Source organism: Zonotrichia leucophrys, chromosome 11 (assembly GCF_028769735.1).
Source record: "Zonotrichia leucophrys gambelii isolate GWCS_2022_RI chromosome 11, RI_Zleu_2.0, whole genome shotgun sequence".
In the NCBI taxonomy this organism is placed as follows: Eukaryota; Metazoa; Chordata; class Aves; order Passeriformes; family Passerellidae; genus Zonotrichia; species Zonotrichia leucophrys.
In genome coordinates, this window is record NC_088181.1 from 6,961,980 (window position 1) to 6,974,975 (window position 12,996).

General features: G+C 51.6%; 1 protein-coding gene across 4 annotated transcripts; it reads right to left on the minus strand.

Moving 5' to 3' along the window:
• Positions 1 to 550: 550 nt before the first annotated feature.
• On the minus strand, positions 551 to 8,743 carry LOC135452850 (mucin-2-like). 4 transcript variants are annotated; one of them, XR_010441715.1, is made up of 4 exons: positions 8,297 to 8,582; positions 5,525 to 5,648; positions 3,219 to 4,896; positions 551 to 3,112 (listed from the first exon to the last, which is right to left on the minus strand). XR_010441715.1 is itself a non-coding variant. In XM_064723306.1 (4 exons), the coding sequence occupies exons 2-4, from the start codon at positions 8,358 to 8,360 to the stop codon at positions 3,822 to 3,824; spliced, it is 1,263 nt and encodes a 420-aa protein (XP_064579376.1). In that variant the 5' UTR covers positions 8,361 to 8,442; positions 8,613 to 8,743; the 3' UTR covers positions 557 to 3,821. The 4 variants fall into 4 exon arrangements, 3 of the variants coding, with proteins under 3 accessions (XP_064579377.1, XP_064579376.1, XP_064579375.1); XM_064723306.1 differs by adding an exon at positions 8,613 to 8,743 and having other exon boundaries at positions 557 to 4,896; positions 8,297 to 8,442; XM_064723307.1 differs by lacking the exon at positions 8,297 to 8,582 and adding an exon at positions 5,873 to 6,006 and having other exon boundaries at positions 551 to 4,896.
• Between the last annotated feature and the right edge of the window lie 4,253 nt (positions 8,744 to 12,996).

Sequence of the window (12,996 nt, forward strand, 5' to 3'; positions counted from 1 at the left end):
GAGCTCAAACCTGAGTTAGATGGGACTCCTGAGGCTTGGGCAGAGGATTGGGAGGTGTTGTGGGGGTGAACCCACCCACAGATGAGGCTGGTCAGGATGATGATGGCCAATTAGTGCCCTCAAGGCCTGACCTGTGATGGATCCTGTGGGGACAGTGAGCCTGCGAGGAGCCCCAGGGACAACTTCTCACAAGGTCAATCTAAACAGCTGCTATGACATGGTGGAGATGCTGTGGAGCTGGAAATGAAACACGAGGGTTAGTAAGGGCTGAGAGAGCCCTTCATGAGCATGGATCCCCCATCTCCTGGGGGCTGTGGGGAAGCATCAAGGCAGGACATGCACCTCTCATCCCCCTGAGCAGAGCAGACGTGGCATTGGTTATCCCCTGGAGCAGCCTCCACCCCTGAGGCCCCCATGGAGCTCCAGGGGAAGGGACACCTTGGCACAAGGCCCTTCCCTGCACAGCCACACACCAACACCAGCAAAGCCAGGGAGTGTGTGCTCAGGGGCAGCCAAAATCTCCAGAGGAGCAGCCCCAAGAGCCCTGCTGGGGCCAGCTCTGCCTGGGGGAAATGACTGGAAATGATTCATCCCGTCAGGCTTGCCTGGATTGCATCGCCCCCTTCCTTCCTCTTGCTCTCTCCACAGGAGAGGAGAAATGAAATTAAAAAAACAAAAGTGCTTTCGTTTCTTTAGAGTTCCATTATCCCCAAATGACCTTCCTGGCCTGGTGACTCAGCGGCAGGAAACTTTCATTGACTTCTGTGTCTACCTGGAAGGGCATGGGGCTGAGAGATGGTTGGGATGAGAGTTCCTGAAATGTAGAGAAGGTACTCATCCCTCTTGCTCCTGCCAGCTCCCCACTCCAGGCAAACTCTGAGAACTGACTCTTTCATTGAGCTGCTCTTCCCAGCTCTCCAGCACCAGAGCAGCACACAAGGGCAGCCCAAGCCCTGGCTGGGGTGGGAGAGCTCCTGTCTCAGCCCTTGCCCTCTTGCCTCCTTACAGAACAATGTTTGCTGTCTCTGAGCTACTGTTGGACCTTAGCTTTGCTTAAACAATGCCAAAGTCCAGTTTTCTTTATTGCCTTTGTAAGATGGGAGACACAAATCCCTGTGAGGAAATATATTTCCTGCAAACATCTGCAAGATCAAACCCTAAAGCAGATGGAGCAATAGCCTGGCCACATCCAGCTGTGCCAGCTGTGCCATCTCTTGCTGATGCAGGAATGCTTTCCACAGTGCTCAGTCACAGGTGTTCATCTCTGCAGGGACCAGGCTTGGAAACCCAGCCCAAGGCTCAATCCCCTGAGGGCGAAAGTTTTTAACATAAGGACTTTTATTACTTTTATTTCTATAAAAATGTACAGCTCATATCTCATGCACACAATATACAAACAAACTGCAGCTTGTAACAGTCACTGTGCTCCACAGCAAGTGGTATTTAACCCCCAGAAATGGGTGACATCCACAGGCTCCATCCTCCCTCCCTCCCAGACTGCAGAGAGGAGCAGCAGTGTCCCCCTGTCCCCTGTGAGGGTGCCAGCAGTGTCCCCCTGTCCCCTGTGAGGGTGCCAGCACCCTGCCTGCAGGCAGCCAAGGGACAGGAGAGGGGCAGGGAGTGCACAAGGACAGGGCCAGCCATGAGGAGCATCTCCTCCTGATGAGTTCCAGAGGGATCACAGCAGCTGGGAGCTGGTGGTGGAGCTGGGAGCAGGGTCCTGCCAAGGACTGGGGACTCCAAGTGGTCTCCTGGTGCACATCCATCCCCCAGCCCTTCCCCTGCAGCACACAAGTGTCCACTCTGCTTGCTGGAGGGCCTGGGCACTGATCCAGCCCCCAGGGACTTGCACAAACCATCTCAGACCAGCAACAGAACAGACAAGGCACAGTGTTTCCCAGGGCTGCCACAAAGGTCTCGACTCCAAGCAGCTCAGACAGGACATTACATACATTCAAAAAGCTATAAAACCTTTTTTACAAAAATAACATTTCTAGTGTTTCATATAAAAATAATGCCACAGTACATCACTTCACGCGTTCCAGCTGTGCACAGGTGGGTGCAGGGGGAGGTGGCACTGGCAGGGCCAGATTTACCCTCCAGGAAAATCAACCCCAACCCGATTTCCACAGCTGAGCTGCTGCACAAGGAAGGGTTTCACTCCAAATTAATCATTGTAATAGATCTGATTGCATCCTGTGCTTGCAAAGGAGAGGAATCCCTCAAAATGCAGAAGTGAGGGATGTGTGATGGCAGAGAGCAAGCACAGCTGTGGTGTGTCCTCTCCCCCTGCAGGGCTGGAGGGATGTCCTGAAGGTGTAATCTGACAGATGTAACAGGCCTCATTCCTCAAGCTCTGCTTTACAGCTGGCCCATCATTTTTGATCATCTTGCTTATCATTTTCTTGCTTTTTTCTTGCTGATCTTGCTTTTACTTTCTGCATGCATATTTGTAGTTAGGGATCTGATCCCCTGAGGCTGGTTGGGATCTGACCCTTGATACGTATCTACTTACAAAGCATCACGTCATGAAGGCCTTTGCACGCTCCAGCAGAATTATCCTGGAGTCAAAGTTTAATAAGGGCTTTCAAGACTTGACCACAGATAAAACATAGGACTTATGTACAGCACTGTCAGGATGTGTTAAAATCAATTTGGGGTTTAAAAAACCTGGTTCTGTAACAGTGCTTTCATAGCCTGGTGATCAGTGCTATCCAAAATGGAAAAACTGAAATGTGGCTGCAGTATAGGACCATGAACAGGCATTTTGTGCCTTTTTTTATTTTTTTTTTTTGGTGGATCTGCAAATGTGCTTATTTCTAGAGAGAAAATGGGATCAAAAGAATGTCTGCTGTGGTAATTTTTTCATGACTACATCCAGAATTGCCTTTAGCTCCACATTTCCTGGGTTTTGTGCTTGCAAAGAAGAGCAAAAATGTTCCAATAACACAGGAATAGCAAAATTATTGGCTGGCTTCTTGATTTCTCCCATTTGTGAAGATTCATCAGCATTTTCCTGCCCTGGTGATGGATGCAGCTGGGCACAAGGTGCATCAGCTGGCAGAAGGGATTTATTGCATTGATTTGCCAAGAACCAGCTCTCAGAATTCATCTGCAAGAAGAAATACCCAGAGCTGCTAAAAGGAAGGGCTTGATTTCAAGGAGGAGACAGACTGTGGATTGCCAGCTTCTCTGAATAGAAAATCTGTAGCACTGACCTTCATTCCCCTGATCAGATGCAGTGTTGGTCAAATATTTCTGAAAAGCTGGCTGTCCCTCATGCCTCCAGCAAGAGAAAGTGATGAGAGTAAATTCCATCAGCCCAGGGAGAGCCAGCACCCAGCTGGCACCAGCTCAGTCTTGGTCAGGCAGAGCAGAGACCTGAAGTGCAAAGAAAGAAGCAGCAGAGAGTTTAAGTGCAAATTGTGTGGGTTTGGTGCTAAGATTGCTCAAGGTGGCTGAGCCCAAGTCCAGCAGTGTGGGTGGGTGAGTGGCTTCTTGCCTGGGCCACGATGAACCACAGAAAATTCCCAAGAGTGACTTGGGAAATCACATCAGCTGGCAAAGAGCCAGCAACAGCAAGAGAACAGCCACAGCCTTTGTACAGAACAGTGCCAGTAGAAAAGAAGTGTCTCCCTTATTTCCAGAACACTGTGATTGGTCAACAATGAAGTAGATGTATTATTGGGCATTCTGCTCTATCAGAAAACCAGTTTTCTCTGTGATTTTTATTCCCAGGCTTGCTTCCTACTGGTCACCAGTTCAGCATGAACAGCTTTTCTGGAGCAACACTCAAACAGAAATGTCCATGTATGAAGCATTCATATTACTTCCATTGGATAGGCATTGTCTTGAGGTCCTGCCTGCTGGTAGAGCAAGCCCTGCACCATTTCTCTGGATGTTTCTTCTGGTTTGACTCCAAATTTCAGATACAACCACACAAGGGCAACACTGCTAACCATCAGTCCACATACCACAGAAACTGGGATGACAAAGTGCATTTGAGATTTTGACAGGAAGCTGGGCAGGGGCAGATTGTTTGGCCTGACTGTGATCATCTGCACCCTGGCTTGGCTTGACAGTGCCTGGTGAGTAAAAACTCCTGTGTCTGAAGGCTCTTGCTTCCCTACAGGCAATGAATGATCAAATGCTGTTGTCCCTGCAGAGGGACCAACAAGCCTGTTGGCATGGACAGAAGCAGCTTTGTCTGTGGCAGTGGTGGAGCTCAGAGTAGACACTGAAGTAGTTTGTGGTGCTGTCTCTGTGACTGTTGTGGTCCTCATACTGTCCCAGATGGAGGGGAGATCTGACCCCGAACTGCTGGCAGCAGTGTCTGGTGTGTTGGCTCTGGCTCCTGTGGGGTCCAGGGGTCCATTGGCAGTCAGTGCAGGTTGGATTGATGCTGTGGCAGCAGCCATCAGGTCTGAATTGGAGTTAGGAGAAGCTGTGTGCTGACCAGTGGGGCGTGGGGTGGGCTGCCTGGAGGCCACATCTGCTGTAACAGGAGAATTTGAGGGCTCCCCCTTGGCTCCTGGAGTGACCCCAGGGTGCAGAGCCTCCTCCTGTGTCACTGGGATGGATCCTGCAGGGAGCTGGGGGAGCTCCTGCCTGCCCAGGGGGGGCTTGCTGGACACCTCTGTGGGGGCAGCAGGAGCATGTTCTGTCTCCCTGAGTGTTGTTCCAGTCCCTTGGAAGAAACCAGCTGGAGCAGTGGCTGGAGATGGAGGCAGTTCTGGAAGACCAACGTGTCTCTCAATGCTGCCGAGCTCTTCTGCTGAGGTGACATCACGTGGCAGCGTCACTGTGGCATTTTTCCTGCTCAGTTTGTCTTGGAACTTCTTCACCCAGCCTGCATTTGAATCTACACAAATCTTCCTATCCTGCACAGTAACAAATCTGAAAATACAAAGGGATCACTCATTGAATAAAGAAAACACTGGTTCAGGTGATCAGAGCTGTGGGGAAGGTGTGTAGATACAAAGACCAAGTGTTGTTTGGATGATTCATTTCAGGAAAGCAGGCAGGTGCCTCTGATATCTGACTGAATGAGCAGTTAAACATGACTCATGGGAGAAGGGTTTTCCCCTAATAAACTTTTCACTTTCAGAAGCATTGTCCTGCTTGGACACAGAAAGCTCCACAGGCACCAGCTGCCCCAGGACACACAAGCATGAAGGAAAAGCTCTCAGGTTTACTTTTACTGGGTGTTGTGAGACTTCCAAGGTCAACCCAGCAGCTTCACTTTGGAGCCACCCCCTGGGCTGCAATAAAATGGTGTCAATGGTGCATGAACTTCAGCATAAGCACAAAACAGCAATTATCCCAAAGGAAAGAAATGGAGCTTTTCTCATTTCCAGACAAGCTCACAAGTCTGAATCTGTCTTCAGACAAATATCTGCTTTCAGAGGAACACATGAGCTCTCTCCCCACATCATTCCTCTGCCCTGTCCTTCCAGGTACATATCCCAGTCCCTTTCCCCACCCATTTAACCCTGATCCCACTTGGAAGTGGGGCAGCACTTACATGATGACATTTAGTTTGCATCTAGAGTCAGTCTCGTAGAACCTCCTGATCAGCCTCTCTGGTATAAATTTCTTTGAAGGATTTCTGCAATCTTCTGGACACGTCACATATGCTTTGGGTTGCCCTGAAATAAAAATTTCAATTCATTAAGTGTTGGCTTTTATCTATAAACCAGCACTGCTAAATGTCTCCCTTTTCCAGGGAAGAGTCCAAAGCCATGAAAGTTTCCAATCCCTGCTGAACTGAGATGAAGACAGATCCTGATGACCACAAAGCCAAATTTGCTTGTAGCCCCCACACATGCAATAAGATACCCAGAAAACTGAGGGGGAAAAAGCACTGTGAAACCTGTGGGCTTTTGGGACAGCATTTCAGCTTGTCCTGTAGGATGTGCAAGCCCCTGGACCTGCAGGTCCTTTCCCCTTTGGCTACCAGGAGGACTGGTCTCAGCACAATGCCCAGAAAATGCATTTCTTCATCCCCCAAAGACCTGCTGCAAGCCTCACCAGTGGACAGGGTGCTCTGCTCTCTCCTTATCAGTCTTATCTCTGTGGGACCTCCCCTCCAGGTGGGCACCCTGCCTCTCTCCTCCCACGGCCTCTGAGCATCACCTGGGCTCAGAGAAAGGGTGCAGGGCAAGAACCTTTTGGCAATGATGCTTCAGTCCCACAGGTATCTCAGCAGCCCAGCTTCCCAAACACATCTTTTCGACCTCCAGCAGAAAACACAGTTTTCAGTTTGCAAAGTGTAAAAATAACCCCCATTGACCCCTTCAGGGGCAGGGCCAGTCACACCACTGGGGCCATTCATCCACCTCCAGCCTCCCACAAAAGGCACTTGCACAACACATCCTGACAACTTGTTCCTGACATCCCTGGGGGCAGGATTTACAAAAACAATCCCTGATTTATCTGGAGCCTCTGTGAAGAAAGGAACTGGCATCTGGTTTCAATCAAGCTGTCTCTTACAAAATGTTGCCCCCGATTCCCAAGGGAATGTGGCGAATTTTATGCATTTCAGTTAGGAATGATCCAGGTACCAGGTACAAGAATGAGCATCAATGCAAGAGCACTCTGAATCATTTGAATAATTTACTGGGGAAATGATTGCAAAGAAATCCCAAGCAAACACTCCTGTGGCCCCTCTACAGAAGCCCATTTCCAACTCTCAGTCAAGTCAAGTTAAAGCAAAACTTTTTTCACACAATAATGTATTCTGTGGCATTTTAGGGTCAAGAATTCCCTGCTGGGAATTCAGGGCGGCTGACTTGCCAATCAACTCTCATTAGCCAGAGGATATTCAGCTGGTAGCCTCTACTTTCAGAGCACAGTTCAACAAAACAGGCACAGGGACAAGAGGGCCACACCGTCCCCTGCATGGTGGGGAGCAGTCCCTGTTCCTATGAGAACCCTGAACTGATTTTACAATTATTGGCACCAATGCAAACGGTTTCCATTTGGCTGAGCTCCTGGTAGGTTTCTCCCAGAGTGGAGGAGCTTGGAAAGCACCTCCCCAGGACAGAGGGGTGCCCCAGGAGCATGGAGCTCTCCTCTGGGGCACACAACCTGCTACCCTGAGCAGCATCTGAGTCTTTGCCAAAGGGATCTGGGAGTTTTTCGGCCCAGGACCGCTGCTCTTAGGAGCCATTGGCACCTGCTTTTCAGCACAGTTCCCCCAAAGGAGCTCCTCCAGGGAGCTCCACCAGGCCTTCAGCAGGGCCAGCCCTGTGTCCTCATTTGGAGGAAAGGGTGAGCAGAGTCAGGCAGTGCCGAGCAGGCAGCGGGTCCCCAGGGCAGGGTGAGCTGTCTGGTGTCCCTGCCTGGTGTCCCTGCCTGGTGTCCCTGCTGTCCACCTTTCTCGGGCCAGCGCTGCAGAACCTGTGCGGAGGGGGAGCTCCATCCCCACCTGCCCGTGTCATCCTCACTCCTCCCGTGGTCTGGCAGCAGGACACGGATCTCAGGGGCTCTTTGGGAACAATCACCCCGTGGCTCCGGGCACAGTCCAGACTTGCCTGCGGTGCTGGGAGCCTGCGGGACAGCCCAGCACCGCCCTGCTGAAGGGTGGCGAGCACTGAGCTGTGCCACAGCCACGGCAGCGAGCCCGGCCCCGGCAGAGCCGGCCCAGCACGGCCCGGAGCCCGCAGAGATCTTTATCCGAACAGGAGAGCGGCTCCCCTTACACACAGCCCGCAGAGATCTCTGTCCTGAGGGCAGGAGAGGCTCCCCTCACACACAGCCCGCAGAGATCTCTGTCCTGAGGGCAGGAGAGGCTCCCCTCACACACACACACTGCAGTGTGTGACAGCAGTGACAGTGACACCCCCCTGCCTCACAGGGACGGCAGCACCGGCACCTGCAGCACACGGTGTCGTCTCCTCAGACCCCCACCCATCCTTGGTGAGGCTGCAGCCTTCCTGCCACGTCCCCAGGCACGTGAAAAAAGGGGGACGAGAAGCGCATCATGCTTTTTTTCCGAACAGATGTTATCGGGAAGCGTCTCCGTCGCTCTCCCCATCTGCCCTCCGGTGTGACAGAAGCCATCTCGGGGCTCTCGGATGTCCCTGCTGCCGGGATTGCGGCCATTTATTGGCTTCACCCCCCCCCTCCATCGCTTCCCAAACCCAGCCTGATCCTGCCCTGAGATCCCCTGCGTCCCTCCCGCACAGGTCCCTGCAGCCTGATCAGTGCCACCGCCCCCTTCCCGGCCCCATGGCCATCCCCCCGAGCCCGGCTGTCCCCGGGCAGGGTGGGGACGAGCGGAGCTGGCTCTCACCTCCAGCCAGGGTCACGACCAGGTACAGGGCCCACAGCAGCATCTGGAGACAGGCAGCCTTCATGTTCCCGTGGTGGGCAGGAGGAAAGGCAGGCAGGCAGGGATTCCCGGCTGTATTTCCCACTCCCGGCTGCTTATCGCATCCCCTGGAGCAACACAGACGCTGCCGCTCATTCGGAATTGTGAAGCCCCGAGACAGAGCTTTAGTTGTTATTCACGTGTCCAAGGGTGACGCCAGGAGGAGGAGGGAACAGGGGGAGGGCAGGGAATAGCGGAGGCAATGGGATGGCTCCTGGAATTCCCCAGATGTACTCACACCAGCTTTTCCCAAAGCACGCACAGCAGCCCAGACTGCTTGGCAAATTATTCAGGCAGGGACTTGCAGAGGTCGGCTGCTCCCTCCTCCTCTCCCACCAAAGCGACACTGTCCTTAGGCTGGGAAAGCGCTCCCCACCTCCAACTGCAGCTCCCCGCTGCTCAGTAAGCTCATTAATTACCCAAAATGCCAAAGCAGTTATTCCTTTCCTTTTTGGCAGCCATCTTACAACAGCAGTCATTAGGCCAAAAGAGACGGAATTTGCTAATCAGGATCGTGAGTTCATCAGCTGCACTTTGATCTCAGGCCAGGCTGCCTCAAAGGAGCATCACCAAAGACAAGGAGAGGGATGAGCAGGGACCCGGTGGCTCTGCAGGCAGCTCCTGTGCCCTGGCCGTGCTGTCTGCAGTGTGTGCTCGCTAGGACAGCCTGATTTTCCATGAACACGGGGCTCAGACATCGGGGTCTTGCTGCTGCCTGATTTTCCATGGACACGGGGGCTCAGACATCGGGGTGTTGCTGCTGCCTGATTTTCCATGAACACGGGGCTCAGACATCGGGGTCTTGCTGCTGCCTGATTTTCCATGGACACGGGGGCTCAGACATCGGGGTCTTGCTGCTGCCTGATTTTCCATGAACACGGGGCTCAGACATCGGGGTCTTGCTGCTGCTGGGAGCAGGAGACCCCCAGGAACAGGAGAGCCCCAGCTCTGCAGGAACCACCAGGCTGTGTCAGGGCTTCCCAGTGCCAGCCCCAGTGACAGTCAGGGGCGGATGTACCAGCACTGCAGCCACATCCTGCACCTTTCCTTTCTCTTTCATCTCCGCTCCCAGGAGACAGAACAGTTTTCCCCTAACAATTCCCTCAACTGAAAGATGAAGATAAGCTCCAGACTGGGTCTGTGACTGCCTTGGAAAATAAATCTTTTAGGCTGAAGTTTTCTTAGGCTGGTGGAAATCTGGCATCTCTGTGCAGTGGGAAATTCCAGTTGGGATTTTATTTTTCAAAAGCGAAAACCCCCTGGTTTCCATATAGTGCATTTGGTGAAAATCCCAGCCTGCAACTTCAGTTTTTGTTTTATTGTATTAGAAGAAAGAGGCCATTTCAAGGAAATGGAATAAAAATTAAGGCTTGAAATAGTCTGTTTGATCTAGCGACAACAGAACATGCTGAGTTTGTTGGGATGTTTTCTGGCCCTTCCCCAAATGGTGTTTTCTCAAGGTCCACAGGAAACTTTTGTCCCAGGAAACAGCACTGCCTGAAGCCATTGGACACCTCGGCTGTTGGAAGTGATGGCACAGCCTACATGTGCTCACATCCCCCCTGAAGGAACAGGTTCTGCCTTTTCTGCAAAAGGTTTGCTGCCAGAGATAGGTAAAACTGAGGAAGGGCTCTGACATTCAGCTAAGTGGGAGTGCTTTGTTTGCCAAAGGCATAACTTGCCATAGGTGTTGTTGTTTTAAGGCACAAACTGCTCTCTGGCAGCTGCTGCTCCTCTGCAGGCTGGGCTGGAGGTCTTTTACCTGGCAGAGGACTCCTCTAGGTCATTTTTGGACATCTCCATTTGCTCCCTGTGAGCTCAGCAGCTGGATTTGGAGGTGACATCTGCACAGGAAATTCCACAGAAGGAGTGTGGAGGGCAGCTACAGCCTCAGTGTGGCTTTGTGGGACACCACGAGCCACCAAGGGCTGGCAGCAGCGAGGGCCTGAGCCACCACCAAGCCCTGTATTACCCACCAAAGGCAGGACGCAGAGGCACAGCAACTGCCTCCAATGGGAGCAGGCAGCTCCAGTGAGCAGTGACAAACCTGGGCTGCAGCTGGCAGAAAACTGGCATCATCACTGCCAACCCACTTCCCATCCCATCCCATCCCATCCCATCCCATCCCATCCCATCCCATCCCATCCCATCCCATCCCACATCTGCTCCTCACACCAGACCCTTGCAGCATTGAGGAACCTAAAGTCAGAGGATCTGATGTATTCCAGGAGATATTTCTGATACAACTAGTGGTGAACCACAGACATTTTGTAACTCTGACATGTGGGAATCCTTACAATCAGAGGGCTTTGGGAAAGCTGCAAAAGGCAGGCCCCTTAACTCTAATCACAGTTCTGCTGTCTCTGAGGCAGCAGAGACAGAGTGTTCCCAAAACACTCTGATTTTATGGATTCTCACATGACAGTGAAAGATCTCAGGACTTCTCTTCAGATTCAACAGATTTTAGGTTTAGTTACAGTAGGAATTGCCTGGGCACTTAATTTCTTAATTTGATTTGTTTCACTGAAGGAAAATTTTGGTTTCCAGGATTAGCAGGTTGTTTTTCAGTGCAGATCTGGACCTGTAGATGAAATTGTGATGAGTGCAGGCAGACAGGTGAGCTCCTACATGAGCAATCCCAGAAGAATCACAGCATCCAAGTGATGGAGTGTGCAACCCTGCGAGCCAGGAACTTCCAAGCCTTTGGGGAAACCAAGAGCAGAAAAACTGAGTAACTGGGAACCAGGGCCAGCTTATCCCAGCCTGTTCCCATTTCCTTTTTGGGAGATTTTTTGAGGCAACCCTTTGCACCCCAAAGAAAAGCAGTAGATAACAGGAAGAGGGTTGGTTTTTCCCCCTGTATGTAACTGCAGTAAGAAACATGGACGAGGCAAAGCATCCACAAACATTCACCTGTTCTCCTGCCATGCAGTGTGGGCAGAGGGACACACAGTGGACACTGGCACCACCAGGGGTTCCTGCAAGCTCTGGGCCTTCCAGCACTGCCCCAGGTGTGCCCTCAGCACCCACCAAAGGATGTCACACCAGACAGTTCAGTGTCCGTGCTGGAGGCTGGGCTCTCTGCCTCCAGCCCCTGCTCTGCTCTAAAGTCATTTTTGTAGCAGGACAGATGCTCTGCTACCTAAACACTGGGTCTGGTGCAGAACAAAAGGAGAACAAAGTCTGCTGGGGACATTGGTGACAGGCACCAGGCACACTCAGAAGCTTGATCTGATGGAATTCCCTAACCTTTGATTGCTGCAGCCCTTAGCCAGGAACTCCTTCATTGTTCCAAACCACATATAGCACGGGTCAAAGTGCCAGATCCTATCTCACCCAGGAGAGACCTGAAAGCAGCTCCAGCATTCCCCACCCACCAGAGCTGTTCCCAACCAACTTGAGCTGTGCACAGGGTCAAGGTCCCCACAGGTGGAGGGAATCTGTGACTAATGCCTCAGGAATTGCTCGTGAAGGCAGAAGCACCTTGAATCTGCAGAGCTTTATATGCAAAACAACATATAAAGAGAATGTGGGCGGTGTCCTAAACAAACAGGAAATGGCCCCAGAACACCTCCCCACCTCCTACGGGGAGTTTCCCTCCTGGAAGTGTTTGCTGTTTGGTTCCTTGTGAAAGAATTGTTTTTTACAGTAGATTTGTATTCCTTGAAATAAGGTCAAGACTGAGAATTAAAAGGGAAAGTAAGTGAGAGCTAGGAGCCTGTGAAAAAAAGATGCCAGAGTGGATCAGAAGAGAATGTTGATTTTCCACTTCATGGGAATTTCCACTTAATGGGAAGCATGTTCAGGAGGTCCCCAGGCTCAGGAGCTGGTGACACTGGAGCAGGGCCTGGGAGCAGGTACTGACAGCATCTTGTCTGCCCACAGCATTGTCCTCCATCCCAGGGCCTTGCTGGATGGAGGCAGCAGGAACATTCAGGTTTTGGGACAGCCCAGCCAGGGTTGGTGCTGCAAGGGAGACACACTGACACGTCTCCAGCTCTGGGCATAGCATGGGATTCTCTCTCCCCTGACAAAGCTCCCAGCTGCTCGTGGCAGCTCATGCTCACACTAACCCACCTCTCCTCAGTGGTGTTGACAGCTCAGCCACTGCTCTGACACAAACCAACCCACCAGCCCCTCTCTCCTGGCCAAGGATATCCTTGCCAAACTCAGGAGAAGATTCCTTAGAGCCAAATGGGGCCTCTTGCTTTGGAGATGCTCTTTGGAGAAGCCTCTGTGGTTCATGTAGGGCTCTTGAGCCATTACTGTAATAAGGGAGAGAAATAAATGGCAGGGGATCAAGAAAGGCACCACATGATTTCGTATTTTCTCACATTTAAGAACAAAGCAGGAAATGAAAAGCAGATGTCTGGATCTGTCTGCAGCCAGTGTCTCCACAGGGGACGGAAATCTCCAATTTTGGAAGTACTGACCATACTGGGGGTTGTGTTTTAAGGGAACTGCTTCACGTAGAAAGTGTTTTCAAAAGTAGTAGAGAACATCACACTGGCTTTCACTTCTCTGAACAAAATGGCTTCCTCCTTCTCCATAAATGAGAACCAATTTGAAGCCCAGCACACAGTGCAAAGTGCTGATGCTCTGTGTTTTCCACAGCTACCAGT